At 39.6% G+C, this 17,388-nt stretch overlaps 1 protein-coding gene across 22 annotated transcripts in view; it reads right to left on the minus strand.

Annotated features, from left to right (window-relative positions):
• LOC103134340 (dedicator of cytokinesis protein 9) overlaps positions 1–17,388 on the minus strand; it is a 77,617-nt gene that overhangs the window by 14,827 nt on the left and 45,402 nt on the right. For 12 of the 22 annotated variants that reach the window (XM_007546545.2, XM_016668673.1, XM_016668676.1 and 9 more), the window contains exons 8-35: positions 14,974–15,148; positions 13,808–13,860; positions 12,626–12,700; positions 12,393–12,533; positions 11,349–11,561; positions 11,150–11,272; positions 10,742–10,824; positions 10,472–10,594; positions 10,176–10,255; positions 9,873–10,060; positions 9,656–9,721; positions 9,484–9,576; positions 9,269–9,392; positions 8,578–8,696; positions 8,315–8,401; positions 8,087–8,176; positions 6,454–6,569; positions 6,197–6,266; positions 5,984–6,109; positions 5,823–5,894; positions 5,372–5,518; positions 5,191–5,274; positions 4,955–5,066; positions 4,543–4,575; positions 3,835–4,013; positions 3,621–3,737; positions 2,549–2,660; positions 1,645–1,778 (exon numbers count right to left, since the gene is read on the minus strand). In XM_007546545.2, the coding sequence (XP_007546607.1) occupies positions 1,645–1,778; positions 2,549–2,660; positions 3,621–3,737; positions 3,835–4,013; positions 4,543–4,575; positions 4,955–5,066; positions 5,191–5,274; positions 5,372–5,518; positions 5,823–5,894; positions 5,984–6,109; positions 6,197–6,266; positions 6,454–6,569; positions 8,087–8,176; positions 8,315–8,401; positions 8,578–8,696; positions 9,269–9,392; positions 9,484–9,576; positions 9,656–9,721; positions 9,873–10,060; positions 10,176–10,255; positions 10,472–10,594; positions 10,742–10,824; positions 11,150–11,272; positions 11,349–11,561; positions 12,393–12,533; positions 12,626–12,700; positions 13,808–13,860; positions 14,974–15,148 (3,135 nt within the window). The remainder of the gene's footprint in view (positions 1–1,644; positions 1,779–2,548; positions 2,661–3,620; positions 3,738–3,834; positions 4,014–4,542; positions 4,576–4,954; positions 5,067–5,190; positions 5,275–5,371; positions 5,519–5,822; positions 5,895–5,983; positions 6,110–6,196; positions 6,267–6,453; positions 6,570–8,086; positions 8,177–8,314; positions 8,402–8,577; positions 8,697–9,268; positions 9,393–9,483; positions 9,577–9,655; positions 9,722–9,872; positions 10,061–10,175; positions 10,256–10,471; positions 10,595–10,741; positions 10,825–11,149; positions 11,273–11,348; positions 11,562–12,392; positions 12,534–12,625; positions 12,701–13,807; positions 13,861–14,973; positions 15,149–17,388) is intronic. The other 10 variants (XM_016668681.1, XM_016668680.1, XM_007546547.2 and 7 more) reach the window with 1 other exon arrangement.

A 17,388-nucleotide genomic window follows, 5' to 3' on the forward strand; every position in this document is an offset into this window, starting at 1 on the left:
TGAGATACAGGAAATTTTCATTTGTTAGCAAAAAACATGAAAATGCATTTTTTTTTGGTATCAAGATAACATGAAATTTGGAGAAATTTCTGGCCCAGTAACGGTTAACAGATTTCTTGGGCTTTAGGCGTACAGAGTAAGCATCACACTTGGCAAGTTTAGCAAGATGCACTAAAGTCTGTTTGTTGTGGTCTGAATCTGATAAAGATGAAGTTCAGACAGTAAAGTAGGTTGAGCAAGTGAGGCTGGGGCAGTTTTAGGTCATCAACACATCACCACTTAAACCGCACTGAATTTCAGCCTCTACGTCTCGCAGACTAATTCAGTTTCCATGTAAACTGTTGTCTTACCGCAACCATTTCTTGCACTCATAAAGTCAGTGCCAGCATTCGATGGCAACACATGCTGCATTAGACATGGAAAAATTAATTTCTATCTCTTTTACTAAACGGTTATGGTGTAATTAGGGCACATGCTCTCACTGCCAGGGGGAAAGCTGTTAACTTGCAGAAACAGTATCATTGGCGAGAATAGTTCATGTTTTTACTGGGAATTGTGGCTTTAAGCAAACACCATACTCCCAGACGAGGTAGAGAGCAGACAGCAAACTTAACCATAGCGGTTAAAAACAGCTGTACCACAGACATGGTTGGGAAATAATGCCACACATGTCCCTTTGCCAGCATTCAGTCTAGACTAAAACTGGAGGTGGGTGACTTCATGGACAGCATGATTCAACTGGAGCAGCTTCCTGCAGTTTTAACTTGTCACTTGAGAAGAACGAGGTCGATGTTACAGTCAGACGAAGGCAAAGTAATGTGGATGTTAAATCGGCCAGTCAGTTCCCGAAACTATAAAAGAAAAAAAAACAACAACAACAACAAAAAAAAAACACAGGGTCATTTTCTGGACCACTTCAAACTGCTTATATTAATTCCAGTCTGTAAATATATCATAAATAGTTGTTAATTAATTATAATAAAAACATCCCTGCATTTTTGTTTTTTAGAAATTTGAGGAATGAATAAGATCTGAAAACTACATGCCCAGCTTTTCTCCTAACACGTTTACAGATCTGGAAAGTTTTAATTTCAGGCTTTAAAGCTCTGTAGGAAACTAGGGAAAAAGGACATAGAGCAATAAAGCAAACTTTATGATGCAACAGACCAACTATACACCACAAGAACAAACATGAAAGTCAGAAAATCCTCTGGCAAGGAAACAGCGACAGCTTGAGGGAAGTAGGACATTCGAGACACACGCCAACATTCCCAGATGGGACACTCCTTGGAGGTGTGAAGAAGAATTATACTTGAAGAGATCTGATGGGCTGCAGGTGGATTTCTGGGATGCAGGGTACGGTGAGCAGGGCGAGGTCTACGGTGGCTCGCTTGGTGTGAACAGAACACACTATGTCCTCAGTTCCCACAAAGAGAGGCAGGCAGACAGAATGTCTCCACACAAACTTCTCCATTTGCTGTGACGGATCGAACAGCGAAGGCAGGATGTTGAGGGTAGAGTTAACAAACACTTTCTCTGTCAGGTTTTTTTTTATTTTTTAAACCTGGGAAGTATGTGAAACTTCAGCAAAGTGCAATGCAGTAAATGACGGATGCCTTAAAAAGATTGAATTAAGTAGAATACCTTGTCAAGAGAATTGGTTTTGTCATGGTTCCTCTCATGGAGGCTGTTGACTGATTCTGTGCTGATGAGGGAGCCACGAGAGTCGGTGTGGCGCATAGAGTTCACGTTAGGGGTGGACGCTGCATGAGGGGAAGCTGATGGGGGAAAATAAAAAATAAAAAACAGGCATTTGCTGTTATCAGGAATCATTTAAAGTTCCTGCACATTATCTTATTTATCTTAAAAATTCTACATAAGCTCAATAATCCTACTTTACCCGGGAGTTTTAGCAATTATTTGTTTACAGGATTATTAACTTTCAACTTCTTTAATAGCAATTTGTTCTCATTAAGTTTGGGTCTGAAAAACCGGGAGAACTCATAAGGCTGAAACGAGATCCTGAATTTGATATGGAACGTTTTTTTTTTGTTTTTTTTTAATGGCTTCTGGTTTAAAATATCAGTAATACTTGGAGTAAGGACTAACATTTCGTGAACAGACTCTATAAAGCAAAGTTTGTAAACATTTGTTCCTATATTTCAACTGAACTTGCATTTAAAATTGCTTTAAATTTTGGTCAAGATGATGGCTCCTTTATCAGTCTAAAAAGGGGAGTAAAATAGTTCCTTTTTAAATGACAATTACTAGTATGTACAATATTAACTCCTTACATAATATGATAACAACAAAGAAAGAATATCATTTGAATAAAATAAAAAAAAAACACAACATACTTATTTACTGTCACAAGACATTTATGAAAATTAAAGAGAGAAAAATTATCAATAAAATATTTTTTATAGCAATTCAAAACCTGGAAACAATAAAAGTAAATTCTAGACACTTTTAAACTGGGTAGGACCCCTGAATAAATTAAATAATGTTTCTTTTTGTGTTTTTTTTGTTTTTTGTTTTCTTAACTTACTTGTGCCCGAGATAGCTCCAAAAACATCTTTGTGCAAGCTGGTGTCCAGAAATGTGCTGGACCTAGGAGGTGTCATCAAGGCATTTGACAGGAGCGAATCGTCTCGTCCGTTCTGAGTAAAAAAAAGGCAATCAAAAGAAGAAAAAAGGTAACACTTTAATTGAAGGGGTGTGCATGAGACTGACATGACACTGTCATAAACATGGCATAGCACCTGTCATGAACATGAACGAGTCTTATGAATGTCTATGACAGTTGTCATGAAGTGTCATTTGGTAAATAATGACACTTTTATTGCAAAGTTGCTTTAAAAGTTGCATTCAAAGTCCATTAAAAGTGCCAACTTTGCATGATTTTGTAAATAATGATAATTTAATGAAACGTTGGCACTTTTAATGGACTTTCAATGCAACGTTTAGAGCAACTTTGCATTAAAAGTATCATTATTTAACTAATGACACTTCATGACAACTGTCATAGACATTCATAAGGACAGCCTGTCAAATAAAGTGTTACCGAAAAAAAACAAAACAAAACAAAAAAAAAACAATCAATAAAATGTATCTGTTCTGAAGAAAGCTTTTTGTTTTTAGTAAGGTTATATATACCGATATATTCAATGTTGCTTTTTTGCATGATCTAAAACCACGTGTGACAAACATAAAAACAAAAAAAAACAAAAAAACAAACAAACAAACAAACAAAAAAAAAACACTGTCTGCAATTGACTTGGAATCTATCAATAAGGTCGGTAAAATTTAACTTTTTATATATTTTAAGTGCCTTGAGACAGCATTTGTTGTGCACTGGCAATACATAAATCAACCAAAGTTAATTGAAATTCAAGAACTAATTACCAAAGCTGATGTGGGAACTTTATTTCTTCACTTTCATTTTGTTTCCTTTTTTTTTTACCGTAATTAGTGCACTTCTTCTCTTTCTGACCCATTTATGAAATTTATAACGCAGAGGTGTTTTAATTTAATGTTTGCATTACTTTACATTTGTTATGTTTATGTTTTGAATGGATGGAAATCAATACTCAAAAGAAGCCACTAGGTGGCTCTCTTACATTGTTGGAGTGGTTGACAGGGAATGGGGAGACTTCCTTTACATTAAGCCTGTTGACGTTCTCCTGAAGCAGACCAAACAAGGGGAAGTACAAGGTGGCCAATCTGGCCTGCTGGCTCTAAAAACAAAACAAAAAAAGAATATTTAGCACGATCATCGCGCATACAAGTGAAAATGTAAGAGTCAGATGAGCATTCTGAAATCATACGTCATACCTTGGATGAGTAGCGGTCATCAAATGTGTGTTTAATCATGAGGCTCTTCAGGACCTGGATGGCTATCTGCCGAATCTCCCTGAACTCCTGCAGAGCAGCACTGACCTCCCTGAGCAGAAGTCCGGCCAGGAAGTGGTTCCTACAGAAGTCCTCTGTCAGAGAGTAATCCATCTGCAGATCTGTGGGGCAGGGAGAGGTTGATGACGACTTTGTTACAGCCTGGAGCGAGCAGGAAACTAAGCTTACAGAAGGACATGAAGCCACAATCAATCCCAGACAGCGAGAGTGAACATCTGATTCAATGTAAATTTGATTAGAACCGTGAAACTGCGGACCATCCTGGGAAACAACTGATTGTCATGAAACAGAAGCAGACAGAGAGACAAGCTTGCATGTTCAGGTTTGACTGATTTCGGCCAGTGTTTCACGTCAAGAGTGTGGAAAGACACGATTCAAACTCAAGACCGAACAGAACCCGGCTTATCCACATATGCACTCAAACAACACTGCAGATGAGAGAAGCCTTAACGTTTTTAAAACCTGCATTTTATTTGTGCAAGTCTTAAAAAGACATCAGAAATTTCAGCAGCTACAGAAAAAAATGGCTCTTGAATCTCTCTTATAGCCACACCGTCTTCACTGATGAATGATCACATTTAAATTTGCTTTATTTGGAGACAACATGCAGGGAGGACTCCAACCACCTACCTACTGGAGTATCATCAGACTCCTCTGTATCATCTGAGGACAATACAAATAATTGAGGCAAACGAAAAATAAATACCTGCAAGAAATGCTGATGGGTCCATTTCAAAATAGTTTCTAGTTGTTATTTATAGTGCAAAAGCTTTTTAATCACCTCTCAGAAATATTTAAAACCCTTAAAGTTTTTTCCACACCCAACAAGGTTAAATGTATTTTATCAGGATTTTCCAGCTGGAACTTTAGTTTGTAAAAAAAAAAAAAAAAAAAGCAATTGTGTAAGAAACTTTGAACCATTAAAATCTACGTAAATAATTAATCGATATTAACTTGTTGCAGTCCTGGCCATACAGAAAATGTGGAAAACTTGCAGTGTTAAACATACATTTACAAGGCACAGCACCTGAAACGTTCTCACCTTGAAACCTCAGTATCCTCCCTTTTCCAAATGGCATTGGCAGGTTTAAGGGAACATAGTGTTCATGATTGCACACAACGCGCAAGAACTCAAACTTGAACTCAAACAGCGTCTGCATTAAGAAAGAGACAAAGACCAAAAAAATCTGCACTTAATGCAATTACAACTAACCAGAGTCCTGAGAGATCTTGGACTGCAGTTTGTTTCTACTAAAGACGTCATCTGCAACAAAGTACCTTTGGATCTCCGGGCATGAAGCCATTGATATAGTTGTTGATCTGCTTAAACACAAAGCCTCGGTCCATCAGGTTGAAGCAGCGCTGCAGAGCAAATCAAATAAATTGCGTAATTATGCAGATGCACAGAAGAGAGAGAAGCCACACCAGTAAAAGTAAATCTTTATTGTCTTAAGTGCACCTTTATGAAGACAGCTAGGCTGTGGTTGGCATTGCGAGCAGCATCCAGGTTGTCTTTGTACTTCTGAGTGATGTGTGGCATCATCATGTTGACCAAAGTTTCCACAGTGTGATGAAAAGAAGCAGAGAACCGCTGATTCCTTGACAGCTGAAGAGCACAAATGGTAAAATAAAATAAAAGAAAGCGCGCATCCAGGTTGGAAAATTAATAGTAGTCAGCTTTATTTCTTCTCGTGATGAAGAAAGTGTAGAACCGACAAAGTAGATTGGAAAAGTTAGGTTTTCTGTCTAAAAATGCTCCTCTGACTGTACTATTTAATCATACATGTTGTGTCTTTTTTCACTATGGAAGTAGTAGAACTGTAGTGCCGAAGCTGTATAAAAGCTCTGATCACTGCTAACTTTGACTACAGCCAAGAAAACATCAGCAGATACGTCTGAGTTAAACTTACCCTCACTTTGCAGCTTTCAATCAAGTACTGAGCCATGGACTTGACTAAGGCTTCAAAGAAATACCATGAATACTGCAAGACAGACAGCCAAAAAAACATGGAAAATTACAAACTTTTTAATTCTTGTTACTTCCCAAAGCGCATATGTTTCGGAGGTCCACCTTGAGCAGCTTGTTACTCGTCAGGAAGTCGGTGGAAGGCTTCAGGATTACAGTCATGGCTTTCGCCAACTCCTCATGTACTGTTCGGGTCGTGGAGGAAGTGTACGACTCGGTCCTGAATACAAACTGGATCAGACACATTCACAGGCAAACGGTCAGTTCTGCAGCATTCAAATAAAATCCAGTTTTACTGAGAGATCTCTCGGGTTTTACCTTCACGTAAGAGCGAAGGTAGTGTTCCAAGCCTTCCTCGTGGCACTGAGCTACGATGTGAATCATGACCCTAACAGACAAAGAGGCAGAAGGCAGCATGTGTAATAAGATTTATTTTTCAACAATAACTTGTATAAAAATCACAGTAAATTTCCCCTTTCTGTAGGGGAATTTAGGTGCACTGTTATAATACTGACGGGATATCAGCAATCAATAATATTCATTGAATTTGAATGAAATACGTGGAAAACTCTTGCCTTGTAACATTTACTGCTACGTCCTCCTGTGTGGCACTGGTCAGCACTCGAAACAGCTGATTGAGGATAGTTGGCAAGAACTTGATCATCACGTGACTCTCCATGGCATGCAAACTCTGTGGGTAAAAGGTGAAGGATGTGAATATATTTGCTGAACTTACTACAGCACAGTTTTACATTTTGTAAACTTTCAACTTCTTAAGGGTTACAGAGTAAGGCTTTAGATAATTTTGGGATTGATTATCTTAAAGGCAAATACACAACGAATTCCATCTCAAGGGATTTTAAAGGCAAACAGATCAATTTCATATCGATAGTCAAATCAATCCAATCCGATGATCATGATGATTTCTCTCTTCAGTCCTTGAAATGCAGTCAACCCCAATTTATTATATAAATGTAACTGTGAAAAGTTAAATACACACAGCATTGGATCACAAAGCATAATTTGCCAATATAAGATGCCACATAATTTAAAACACCATCCCCACATTTTTCAGTTTTAAAATGGTCTGATGTTGGTTATGCTCCTGATTCAAGTTAGCCACAAAATCATAATCGCCGCACCTCTGATTCTGGGGTTTATCGATAACAACTGAGGTCAAAGGTGAAAACTCTGTTAATGCACACTTTTGCTCCAGCTGACCTGTGGTTTGGACCTCTGGCCATTGTTCATATGCATAGCTGAGTTTACATTTAAAATGAAGGTATGCACTGCAGCAGATGCTGTTTTTCTGTGTCAATGTTCAGCAGGGGAACACAGTAAGCTAAGGTTTCCATGAACTGATACTGACTGATGGAAAGAGGAAAGACCAAGATCTTTACGCCGTAAACAAAAAAGTAGAGAAGAGCAATGCAAACAAGTGGAGGACAGATTTCAAATTTATTCTGTGGGGGAAATTATGAAAGTAAACAAATTCTGTATTGACAGCTAAGCCTTTTTTGTTTTGCAGATGTAACTGTATTTGTGTTTCTTCCAAGACCAAACTTAAACTGTACCAAACTTAGAAGTTTGTCAGGATAAAACCATCTTCTCAAGGAATATTTTTTTTCTTTTGATTTTTAGTGTGTGAAACCTTTGTTGTGGACTCAGTGTCAACCAATATTTGGTTTGTTGGTACAGACCATCAGATTTAAGTGTAAAATGCCCTTTTTTTTGTAATGCCTCAAATGCCATGCACCCTAACAAAGTCCTTAAAATCTCTTAAAGACACACCATCCCACAGTATCATGAGATCCTACATTGTACTTGAATACCTATGAGGTGTTTTTACACAAATTCATTCCTTGCTCAAACCACATTTTTGTTGAAAAATTTAATCTTGATCACATTCAGCTAAAGCACATAGTAGTAACACCTCAATAAGACGTTTTGTGCTTTGCTTCCCAAATGTCTGGATCCCTGTGAGGCCTTTAAGGAAATTACAGCTACACCCTTTATCAAGTGGGCTACTTGGCTACACCAGTGTCTAATGCAGTGTTAAACAGTATCTATAATTGCACCAAACTATATTTTTATGTGCTGATGACCTCATTTGGCGCTGTAATTTAGAAAAACAAAACAGACGTTTTTCTTTCAATAACATCTTGCATCACCTTGAGTAAGAAAATGTTAATTTTGGACAGTGAGTACCTTCAGGTATTTGACCAGTTCTCCTCCAGGTCCTTGTGCTGCTGATGCGACACTCTGACAGTGATGGAAAAAGTTGTGCAAATGTTGATCCTGAAATGCACAAAACGGCAAACAAGCACTAAAAATTTATTGCACATAGCTGCATTACTGTAAAGAAAAACAACTGCGAAATGACATGAAATTGACAAATAATCAGTTTTACTTCTCAAGGGTTGTTTTATGACAAACCTGAGTGTACACAGTGGACACTAGGTGTGTGGACACTTTAAACAAGTGTTTTCCTCCATCAACCCATTTGACCTCAGGACTCAAATGCTGTAAAGATGAGCAAAATGACAACTCATGTTTTATTAGTGTCAATGTAGAAACAATGACATGAAGTAAATACTTAAGAACTTTAATAGCGTTAAAAAATAACAACGTTACAGAAACGTGTGTGTGTGTGTGTGTGAGACAGGTAGCATTACTGCAGACCGTGAGGAAAGCTCTACCTTGCTGGCGCCCTCTTGACAGCTGAGGTATCCAGCAGGAAGGTTAGCAGCAACAGGGATGTGATGTTCATTCATTATCACCCGGCCGTCCTTCAGCAAAGGGAGCCAGGCGTATCCCACTGAGAGCAGATATAGAGGAAAACAACATGAGCTTTGCAGTGGTTGCCAGTAACAACAGTAACGCAGACGGGCTTAAAGACTGAATCCCTTTTCGGCCCTCCTCCCCTAAACTGTAGGCCTGAGTTTTATGAGTAGAGCCAAGGGTCGTACTGTCAGACTTTTTCTTTCTTTAAATTATGTTTGCGAATAACAAACTATCCACGGTTACGTGCAAACGTATTTGTACTTTTTTTTTTTTTTTTTTTTTTCCCCCCACATTTTGTCCAAAACTACTTGTGGAAAAACGTGAAAAACTTCAAGGAGTATGCATACATCTGCAAGCCATTGTAGTGCACGTCATATAATTATGGTTCTTCTTTAACAACCATAAAAATAATGTATGCCAACATCTGAAACAGGCTTGATAAACTATTTATATATTGGCTTAATGGTGATGTGACTAATTACAAAGAAGAAAATGGAAACTGCACGGCTTCCAGAAGGAATGTCTTAGAGGCGTGTGAACATTACAGGGTGACGGCATTAAACAGGAATTGCCTTTTGCATGTAGAAGTTAGGGATTGAGCACTACCTTGAGTTTCAACCACGTCTCTCTTCTTGGTGCTGGCCTTGCTGTTGCTGTCACAGCTCACATGGTAGAAGGTAAACAGCAAATGATGTTTCTCGTGGAGCTGTGTCGGCAACTCGATCTTAAACTAATCCATAAGAGCACAAGTGAAAGTGTTAGTGCCGGGTTTTCCTCCCATTTAACGGTATATTTGATGGGCTAGTCGTGAGTTTTATTACTTCATCATAGAACTCGGGGTTTTGCTGGTGATGTAACACTGAGGTAAAGGCATTTTTGGTAAACAAGGGTCCTCCAGGTCGCCCATAGATGCACTGAGAAAGGAAGAAAAGTTCTGTGAATTGCAGAAACAGTTCTATGGAGATTCACTTTCCACCTCTTGAGAATATTTACCTTAAGTGAAACAGCTTCTTCGTCGTCTGAGTCCCTGAACTCAATGCAGACAGCTATGTTTCTAGCCTGATTAAAGACACAGAAAGCAAAAGTGGCCCAGTTAAAAGCAACTTGGAAAGAACTGCAACTCTGAGAACATCTTAAACATTTTTAACACTTCTTTGCTTCCCACAACTGCATAAATAAACCCACAAAGAAAGCAACTCGATGGCGCTACCTTTGCAAATGACTTCTGGCTGTCATATTTCAAGTGCTTCGGGTAGACGTAGAGGTGATTGTTGTAGATGGTGAAAGGCTGAGAACATTTGGCGATGAACGGCACAAACTCCTCCACTTCGAAAAACACACTGCTCCTCTCGCTGACATCAAACTGCTTCACAGGAATGTAGGATGAAGTAACGCAATCTAGATGGAGAAGCAGGAGAGACAAGAGCTGATAAACAGCCAGCAGACAATGAGAGCCATTATGTTCTGACGAAAAGCAGCTTTCATCTCTTCTGCTAAACCCCAAAGGACTTACTCGTTAAGTCGGGGGCAACACTGTCGATGGTAACGTCAAGGTTTCCAAGGATTACAGGCAGCTTGGCCATCTTCTCTGGTCTGTGAAAAGGAAAATAAGCTTGAGTTGAGGATTTGTTAGACTAAATAGGAAGCAGACAGGTCTTCTAGCAAGGAGGTACGAGTGCATTAACAGAGGTGAGATTTTCCTAAGACAAAGCAATATTTTTGCAGGGGCCAGACACTTTCCACCCAGCACATCTGTGTGATTACTTAGAGGTTCTAATAACAGAGCACGCTCAGAGAAACTTTACTCACTTTCTGAAATCCGCCAGCAACTTGAGCATGTCGTCATTGGACAGTTTGTTGCTGTCCTGTCTGTACAGAGCTGAGAAGCGGGCACTTTTGTCAAGTGTCCCAGATGCGTCTTTGAACAAGGGTCTGAGAAACCAAAAAAAAAAAACATCTTGAAATCAGGAAATACTGTTGGGTACATTTGTGATGTGAACTAAAACCCATCCTTGAAAACGGTTGAAATCAGAAAAATAAGGAGAAATGTTGACACATTTAATAGAGAGAATAGAGTACCTTGCTGCCCAGGCAAAGGGCATCCTGTACTGACCCAATCGACTACACGCCAGCTTGGCATTTTTCAGGACCTTCTGTGCCATCTAGTGGAAAATAGAGACACTTGACTAAGATGTTAAACACATGTGTAGTGGACACCATTGCACTTAAAGTACTGAGACAGAACTCGGCGCGCTGCCTAACCTAACACAGGCAAATTGGAAACAAATTTCAAATGGTGAATAGTCTGAAATAAAACTACCTAAACTTCCTTGCATGCTCTAATTTTGAACAGCTAATATAAATTCTGACAAAGAGGAATGATTATTGAAGGAAAAAGATGTAAACGTGCTAAACTCAGCACGTTACCCTGCTGAGTTTAGGGGAATGTGATGCCTCATAGGGAGACTGTGAATAACTCGTCGTTACCTTGGTGGAGTCTGAACTCTTCATGTATGGCTCGGCACAGTGGTTGATTCCCCCCTGAAGCACCTTATCGATGCGAGCCACTAGGAAGATGTCTGGATGAGGGCATGTCACTGAAAACACCCCCTGTCAGCACAAGCAGAAAAGTCAGACTTGATTGGTCATGCCAATTTTAGCAGCCATGATTTAACGTCCTCTCTACCTGTTTGGGATACAGCAAAGCTGCTTCTGGCACGCCGTGGATAAACCGCTGCCCCTCAGATCGGACTTCACCTCCTCCGTTCACATGCTGACCGGTGTTGCTGGGAACCATTCCCCTGACAGACTGGTGGTTTAAGTCAACTTGGAAGTCAGAGGAGATCTTCCTGCCGTTCTGGATGTCGAACAGCGACAGAGTGACATAGAAAGGCTCCACCTGCAAAAGGCAACAGTCCGAGGTGATGATGAGGTTCCCTGAGATCTCACTGTCCTGTAAAACTGAACTGTTTTTGAAGATTAAACCAGGCAACGTCACACAAGATGCCATAAAACAGTGACACGTTTGCATGATCTTAAAAAATATATTCATACCTCTTTCATTTGTTTTGCTGACTTTCTCATGTAACAACCTTGAATTATGATGTACTTTGGGATTCATGTGGCAGACAAAACACAAAGGAGCATTTGAGATGGATCATGTTATGCATGATCATGGATCATGCATAACATGATGCCATGTGGCATCATGTTATGCATGATCATGGATCATGCATAACATGATGCCATGTGGCATCATGTTATATGTTCAGGTTGTGTGTTCAGGGTGATATGGAGTGTACCGCAACGTTATCCACAACAGATCTGCTTTGTTCCTTGGTCTATATTGTATTTAAGGCATAGTTTAACACGGAAATGATTTTCACTGAGCCATTATGAACAATTAGAGATCAAATGCTACATATTCCATGTGGCAGGTTTTGGTTATTCCTTTGTTTGTGGGTAGATGAAAAGCACTTTATGTTAACATTAACAAAAAATCAAAGTTCCTCCTCTACGTTTGTGGACAGAGAAAATGTTAAGATTTCAATGGACAGTAGTTTCCAGGAGGGACAGCAGGATTTCAGATTTCATTATAAATTCCTGAGCCAACAGCCTGGTTGCTATCTTGACAGCACTGAGAGCCCATCAGGTTGCTCTGACACACCATTTAATTCATCTCAGTGGTATATTTGAAACTTAGAGGCAGTTCTGAACTCTAAAGCGTTACGTTTGTCGTCGGCCCCTCCTCGTTCTCTGCCACGCAGCTTTGCAGGTTGAAAGAGAGATCGTTGCAGTTCACCAGAAGCCGCTTGCCAAACTTCTCCTCGAACTGCTTGACATCCGGCTCTATTCCTGAGAAGTCCAGTTTCTGCAGACAGCGCATTGGAAAGTTTGATCCTTTATCTTGGAATTATACTTTGTCACGTGTGAGTTTCATTGTGAAACCACGCCGAGCCTTACCTGCGTGTCTGGATCCACTGTGAACAGCTTCAGTCTGGTTTCATTCCTCATTCTTGACTCAATATCTCTGGTGCTCTATAAGGGAACAGAACAGTGCCTAAACCAGAGGAAAAACCGCAAAGTTTCATGCCCAGATGGTTTTACATTTAGAGCATTTTCTTGCCATTTGCACCCAGCTGGAAGCGAGGCTTCATATTTAACAGATGACATGGGGACTGGTGGCGAGACTGATGTGGTGCCAGCATCCATTTCAGGAGCAGAGTGTCACCAATCACACTCTTTTCACCCAGAAGTTTCCACATCTATAAAAGCATATGTTTTTTCTATTATGCAGCACTGAGTGCAATAACAGCATCAGAGTTTTGTTTTTTTTTCCTTCAAATGTCTGAATCTGAATTCTTTTCGGTCTGAATGCCTTTGGATGCTTCTAATTTAAAATGGCCTGTTTTCCTTTTTGTTCTACGATGATTTTTGACAGGAAAATGTTTAGAGGCGCAGTAAAACGTTGACACTGAATATGATCCTCAGATGAAAAGACGGTGACCTTTGAGTCAGTATTTTTAAACCGTTTTATGGAAATCTTTCTGGTGTTTAGTGACACGCTTTGGTACCAATTTGGCTACTTGTTTTTGAAAAGTCCTGGTTGGAAAGCATTTGTCATCCCCTGCATATTATTATGGTTTCCAGAACCTTTGGAGGAGAAACAGACCTGCTGCATCATACACCTTCAATCACACCTAACAGGGGGCAATCAGGTGTTTCTATTCTTTGTTTTACACCAGACCCAATGTGAAGTGCTTGTTGCAAAAAAAAAAAACAAAAAAAAAAAACAAAAAAAAACACTTAGATGCATATACATACTCTGCAAGACGAGAGAAGTTACTTGTTTCACTTGAGGCTGAAAGCAGAGTAGCTACACCACTCTGCTTTCTGTATGTGATGGGACTGCCTCATTGCAGTAAAATATAAATTTTTACTCGTTCATGAGAGGTCCCAATAAATATGGAGTTCTGTGTTAAACGTCAGATCTGATCTACAAAAACACACGAATCTCTGCCAAACTCAGGCATTTGATCCCAAAATCCCAAACGAAAACACATGTTTGTGGCAAAAGAGTTTCTCTTTCTTTGCTTTTTTAAAAAGTACCAGAAGTGTTGTGCTGAATGCACAAGTAGGACCTACCTGAAAGCTATCCAGGCTGCCAGAAGAACTGTCTGACTTTCCAAGATCATCATCTATAAGAAAATATAAATCACAGTGGATGTAAAAAAAAAACAAAAAAAAAAAAACACCGAGATGGCAAAGTGAATCCCCCATAATCATTTCCTGACACGTTAAGGCTTAGTAAACACTAATTCAGCTGTGGAAGCTGTGGAATTGGGGCTGAAAGGGAGACACTGAAAGTCTCAGAGGAATATTACAAAAAAAAAAAAAAGAAAAAAAATATCCCAGATATTTTCAACCTCAATGACCCCCAATCCTCTTTCTCTAAAGCAGAGGATAATTAATAAAAGCTGAAGAGTTAAAAAGATCAGTGGAGCATTCTGCAGGGAAGCAGTTGCTTTTTCCCCTCTTACAAGCCTAAGCCTCCTAAGAGACAGGAGGTGAGCTTTAGAAGCCTGGGTGGTCTGGTGTTACGTCTCCAACAACACTATACATTAGAAACAGATATACTAGGAAAACAGAGGAGATGAGTGCTAGGACTCATAAGGAATCATTATTATCCAGCATCTCTGAAGGTAATCTAATAATGATAATAGTTGGGAAGCATAATTAGCCTTGTTACATCAAGACTAATGAGGAACAAACCAGGAAATAAAGGCTGCTTAATAATCATGTAAATAACTCAGGGTCACATCATGTCAATGGTTACGCAACATTGTATTCATCGGCTTAAGAGAATGAAGAAAACAAAGGAGAACAAATACGAACAAGGACCAACATCAACCAAAGCTGCCAAACTTTAAATGGGATTCAGTGTTAGATTTTGATATATATTTAATAATTCAGGTGTATGAAAAATTATTTCTATTCTGAAAACAGCAGTACAAGCTGCGTGGACTTTCTTCATCTTTTACATTTCTGACAGCAGAAACTTAAAAAACAAGTGATTTTGCTTAGAAACTGATTGATTAAAGATTCAACATGGAAACAAAGCATAATTCACTCACCAAAAGTGATTTAATAATATAAAACGCTGACTTAATTCACATACTTTTGATCACTGTTATCATAAAAAGCTATTTTTGTGATAGTTTTCAAGTTAAAGATTTGCGTGTACACAAAATAATACTCATTGTCGTATCAAAAACACACACACACACACACACACACACACACACACACACCATCATGAATGTCTCCATTCCTCTTCTCCTGCATGGCAATCTCAAAGCTGCTATGAAGGATCTTGTTGAGCATGTTGATCCAGTCCTCCATCTCCGCTTCGCTTTCTGCAGCCAGCAGGTACGTGCTCTTATCCTGCATCTTCAGCTCGAAAGCAAACCTCCGAACTTTGTTGTTCTGCACAGATAATGCAATGAAAACATGAAAAAAAAAATTAATAATGGTAAGTAATATTCTGCACAGATAACAGACTCAAAACTGCAGGGAAGGGGGGAAGTGGAATGTTTTATTACCGGGTCCAATCCAAATATCAAACTCCTACCCAGTCAGCAAAAGGCAGAAGACGTTTATTTTTTATGATTTAAACCATGCCTTGGTTCATTTCAATACCTCCCCTCATCCTCGCTGCTCTCTCTTTGCTTTGTAAGCTCATAAATCTACTAAACGTTCACACAGTTTACTGGATCAACAATTTCTCTACATAAATAAGGGAGAGGTGAGTCTTGCTTTGAAGGAATGTGGACCACAGGTGAAATAAGTTGGAGCTAAGCAAGAGTGCAACACTGACCTTCCACAGCTACAGAAAGCAAAATTACCTGCAGCCAAAATGTGACCTCAATCAGCCACCAAGAGTGATGTCACTGCCCCATTTTAGGCTTTTAGCGGTTCTCAGTTTCAGCCCGTTCAGAAGCAATTGGGGCCAAAGCAGCTGCAGTTTGTTTGTGACACGACAGCTCTGCAGAGGTCAGATATTTATTGTGGATTTCAATAAACTAGCTAGGAGTGTCTAAAGGATTTGGGAAAGCGCTGTCACTTTGGCGTTTTGTTATTCTGTGTCATTTTCTTTTACTTGTCTGAACAGTAAAAAACAACAGAGTGGGAGTGACTGGGAGGAACAGTCAGTGGCAGGCAGAGTGAATAATGAGGGGGGTGTTTAGGACGGAAATAAAACTAGGATAATAACAGGCAAAATCGGGATGAACACTACAGGTTGAAAGACTCATCAATTTTTTTTTTAGACAACAGAGCTACACAAATAAGTTAGTGTCCCTGATTTAAAAAAAAAAAAATAAGAAAAAAGATTGCATTATATACTTTTTTATATTTCTCAGCTCAGACTTGGTCAGCAGAGATCACTACCCACACAGGACAAATTTAAAGTGCTTTTGTGCAAATGCTTGCTCCCTCCCAAAGAGTTGGAGCAGCTTGAAGAGCAGCATGAAGTCATCTCACACGCCATTCCAGCTGCAACATAAACATCTGCAGGTCTACTCATGGAGCAAGTTATTGGGAAACAGCTGTGGGCCGTGGCTTAATGACGTGCGATTCTGAAGTTTGCTCGGAAAAACACAAGAAATATGAACTGAGCAAACTAGGCTATACTCGGAGCATAAACCGCCCACTGAGGATGTGATTATGTTGTAGTCTTGGCATAGAGTGAGTTTGGTCACTTACTGCTTCAGATTATCTGACGCCAACGCCACGCAGATCTACATGTCACGCTCAAGCTACCACTCCTGTGACCAGGCTCTTTCCACGCAGCACCCAACGCTCAGGCATGATGCCACCACAATACTGAACCACGAGAATTTCACCACTGAAGTTTTGTGCATGCTCAGACAATCTGGGAATTTTCACACTCCAATGCACGTAACGAGGAGTGCATCATCATACTGTACTTGATACACGCCAGAGGACCTCTCTAAAAACTCTCCAGTGTTCTTAGAGACTCTTTCTGAGAGTGACACCAATGGGGTTTGAATAGAAAGGAGATAGTCAAAGGGATTTTAAATCTTTTTTTTTTCTTTCTGGTTATTATTCTGCTTTTTCAAAGGTTACTTTCATTTCAGATGTTTAAGCCTTTGTTTTATGCCAAATATTGACATAAATACAATTTTGTTGCTATAAGAAAACCTAAAGGAAGGTAACGTTATAAGTCACAAAGATAAAAGCTCTAAACATCTTGAAGGTTTTAAAGATAAATACCAGAGTCCTGCTCCCCCTTATGATCATATCCCAATCATCCAGCTGACCTCCTGACAGGTAAATCAGATTTTTTCCATCAACTGTGATGATAGATATATGAAAATGCCCACATGAATTGCTTTCTCCATATGATCAGATGGAAGAGCACAGAATTGATTGAGAGGCCAGAGGAAAGTGCTCGGAAGTGAGGCCTCAGCATTCACCTTGCTTCACCGGCTGAGCGTCAGCAGAAAAACACGACCTTGGGGAGGAGAGAGCTCAGCTTTCATGAAAATGCAGAGGACAGTCTTCAGCAGCTGTCAACAACTTCTTTTGACAGCTTTGTCTGTTGCAACTCATGCTTCAAGCTAATCCTGTTGAGGATTGCAACGAGGAAATTTCCAGAATGGTTGCATGTATTGTCAGGCTTTTAAATCCCCCATACGGGAGGG

This window comes from Poecilia formosa, unplaced genomic scaffold (assembly GCF_000485575.1).
Source record: "Poecilia formosa unplaced genomic scaffold, Poecilia_formosa-5.1.2 Scaffold16, whole genome shotgun sequence".
Taxonomy (NCBI): domain Eukaryota; kingdom Metazoa; phylum Chordata; class Actinopteri; order Cyprinodontiformes; family Poeciliidae; genus Poecilia; species Poecilia formosa.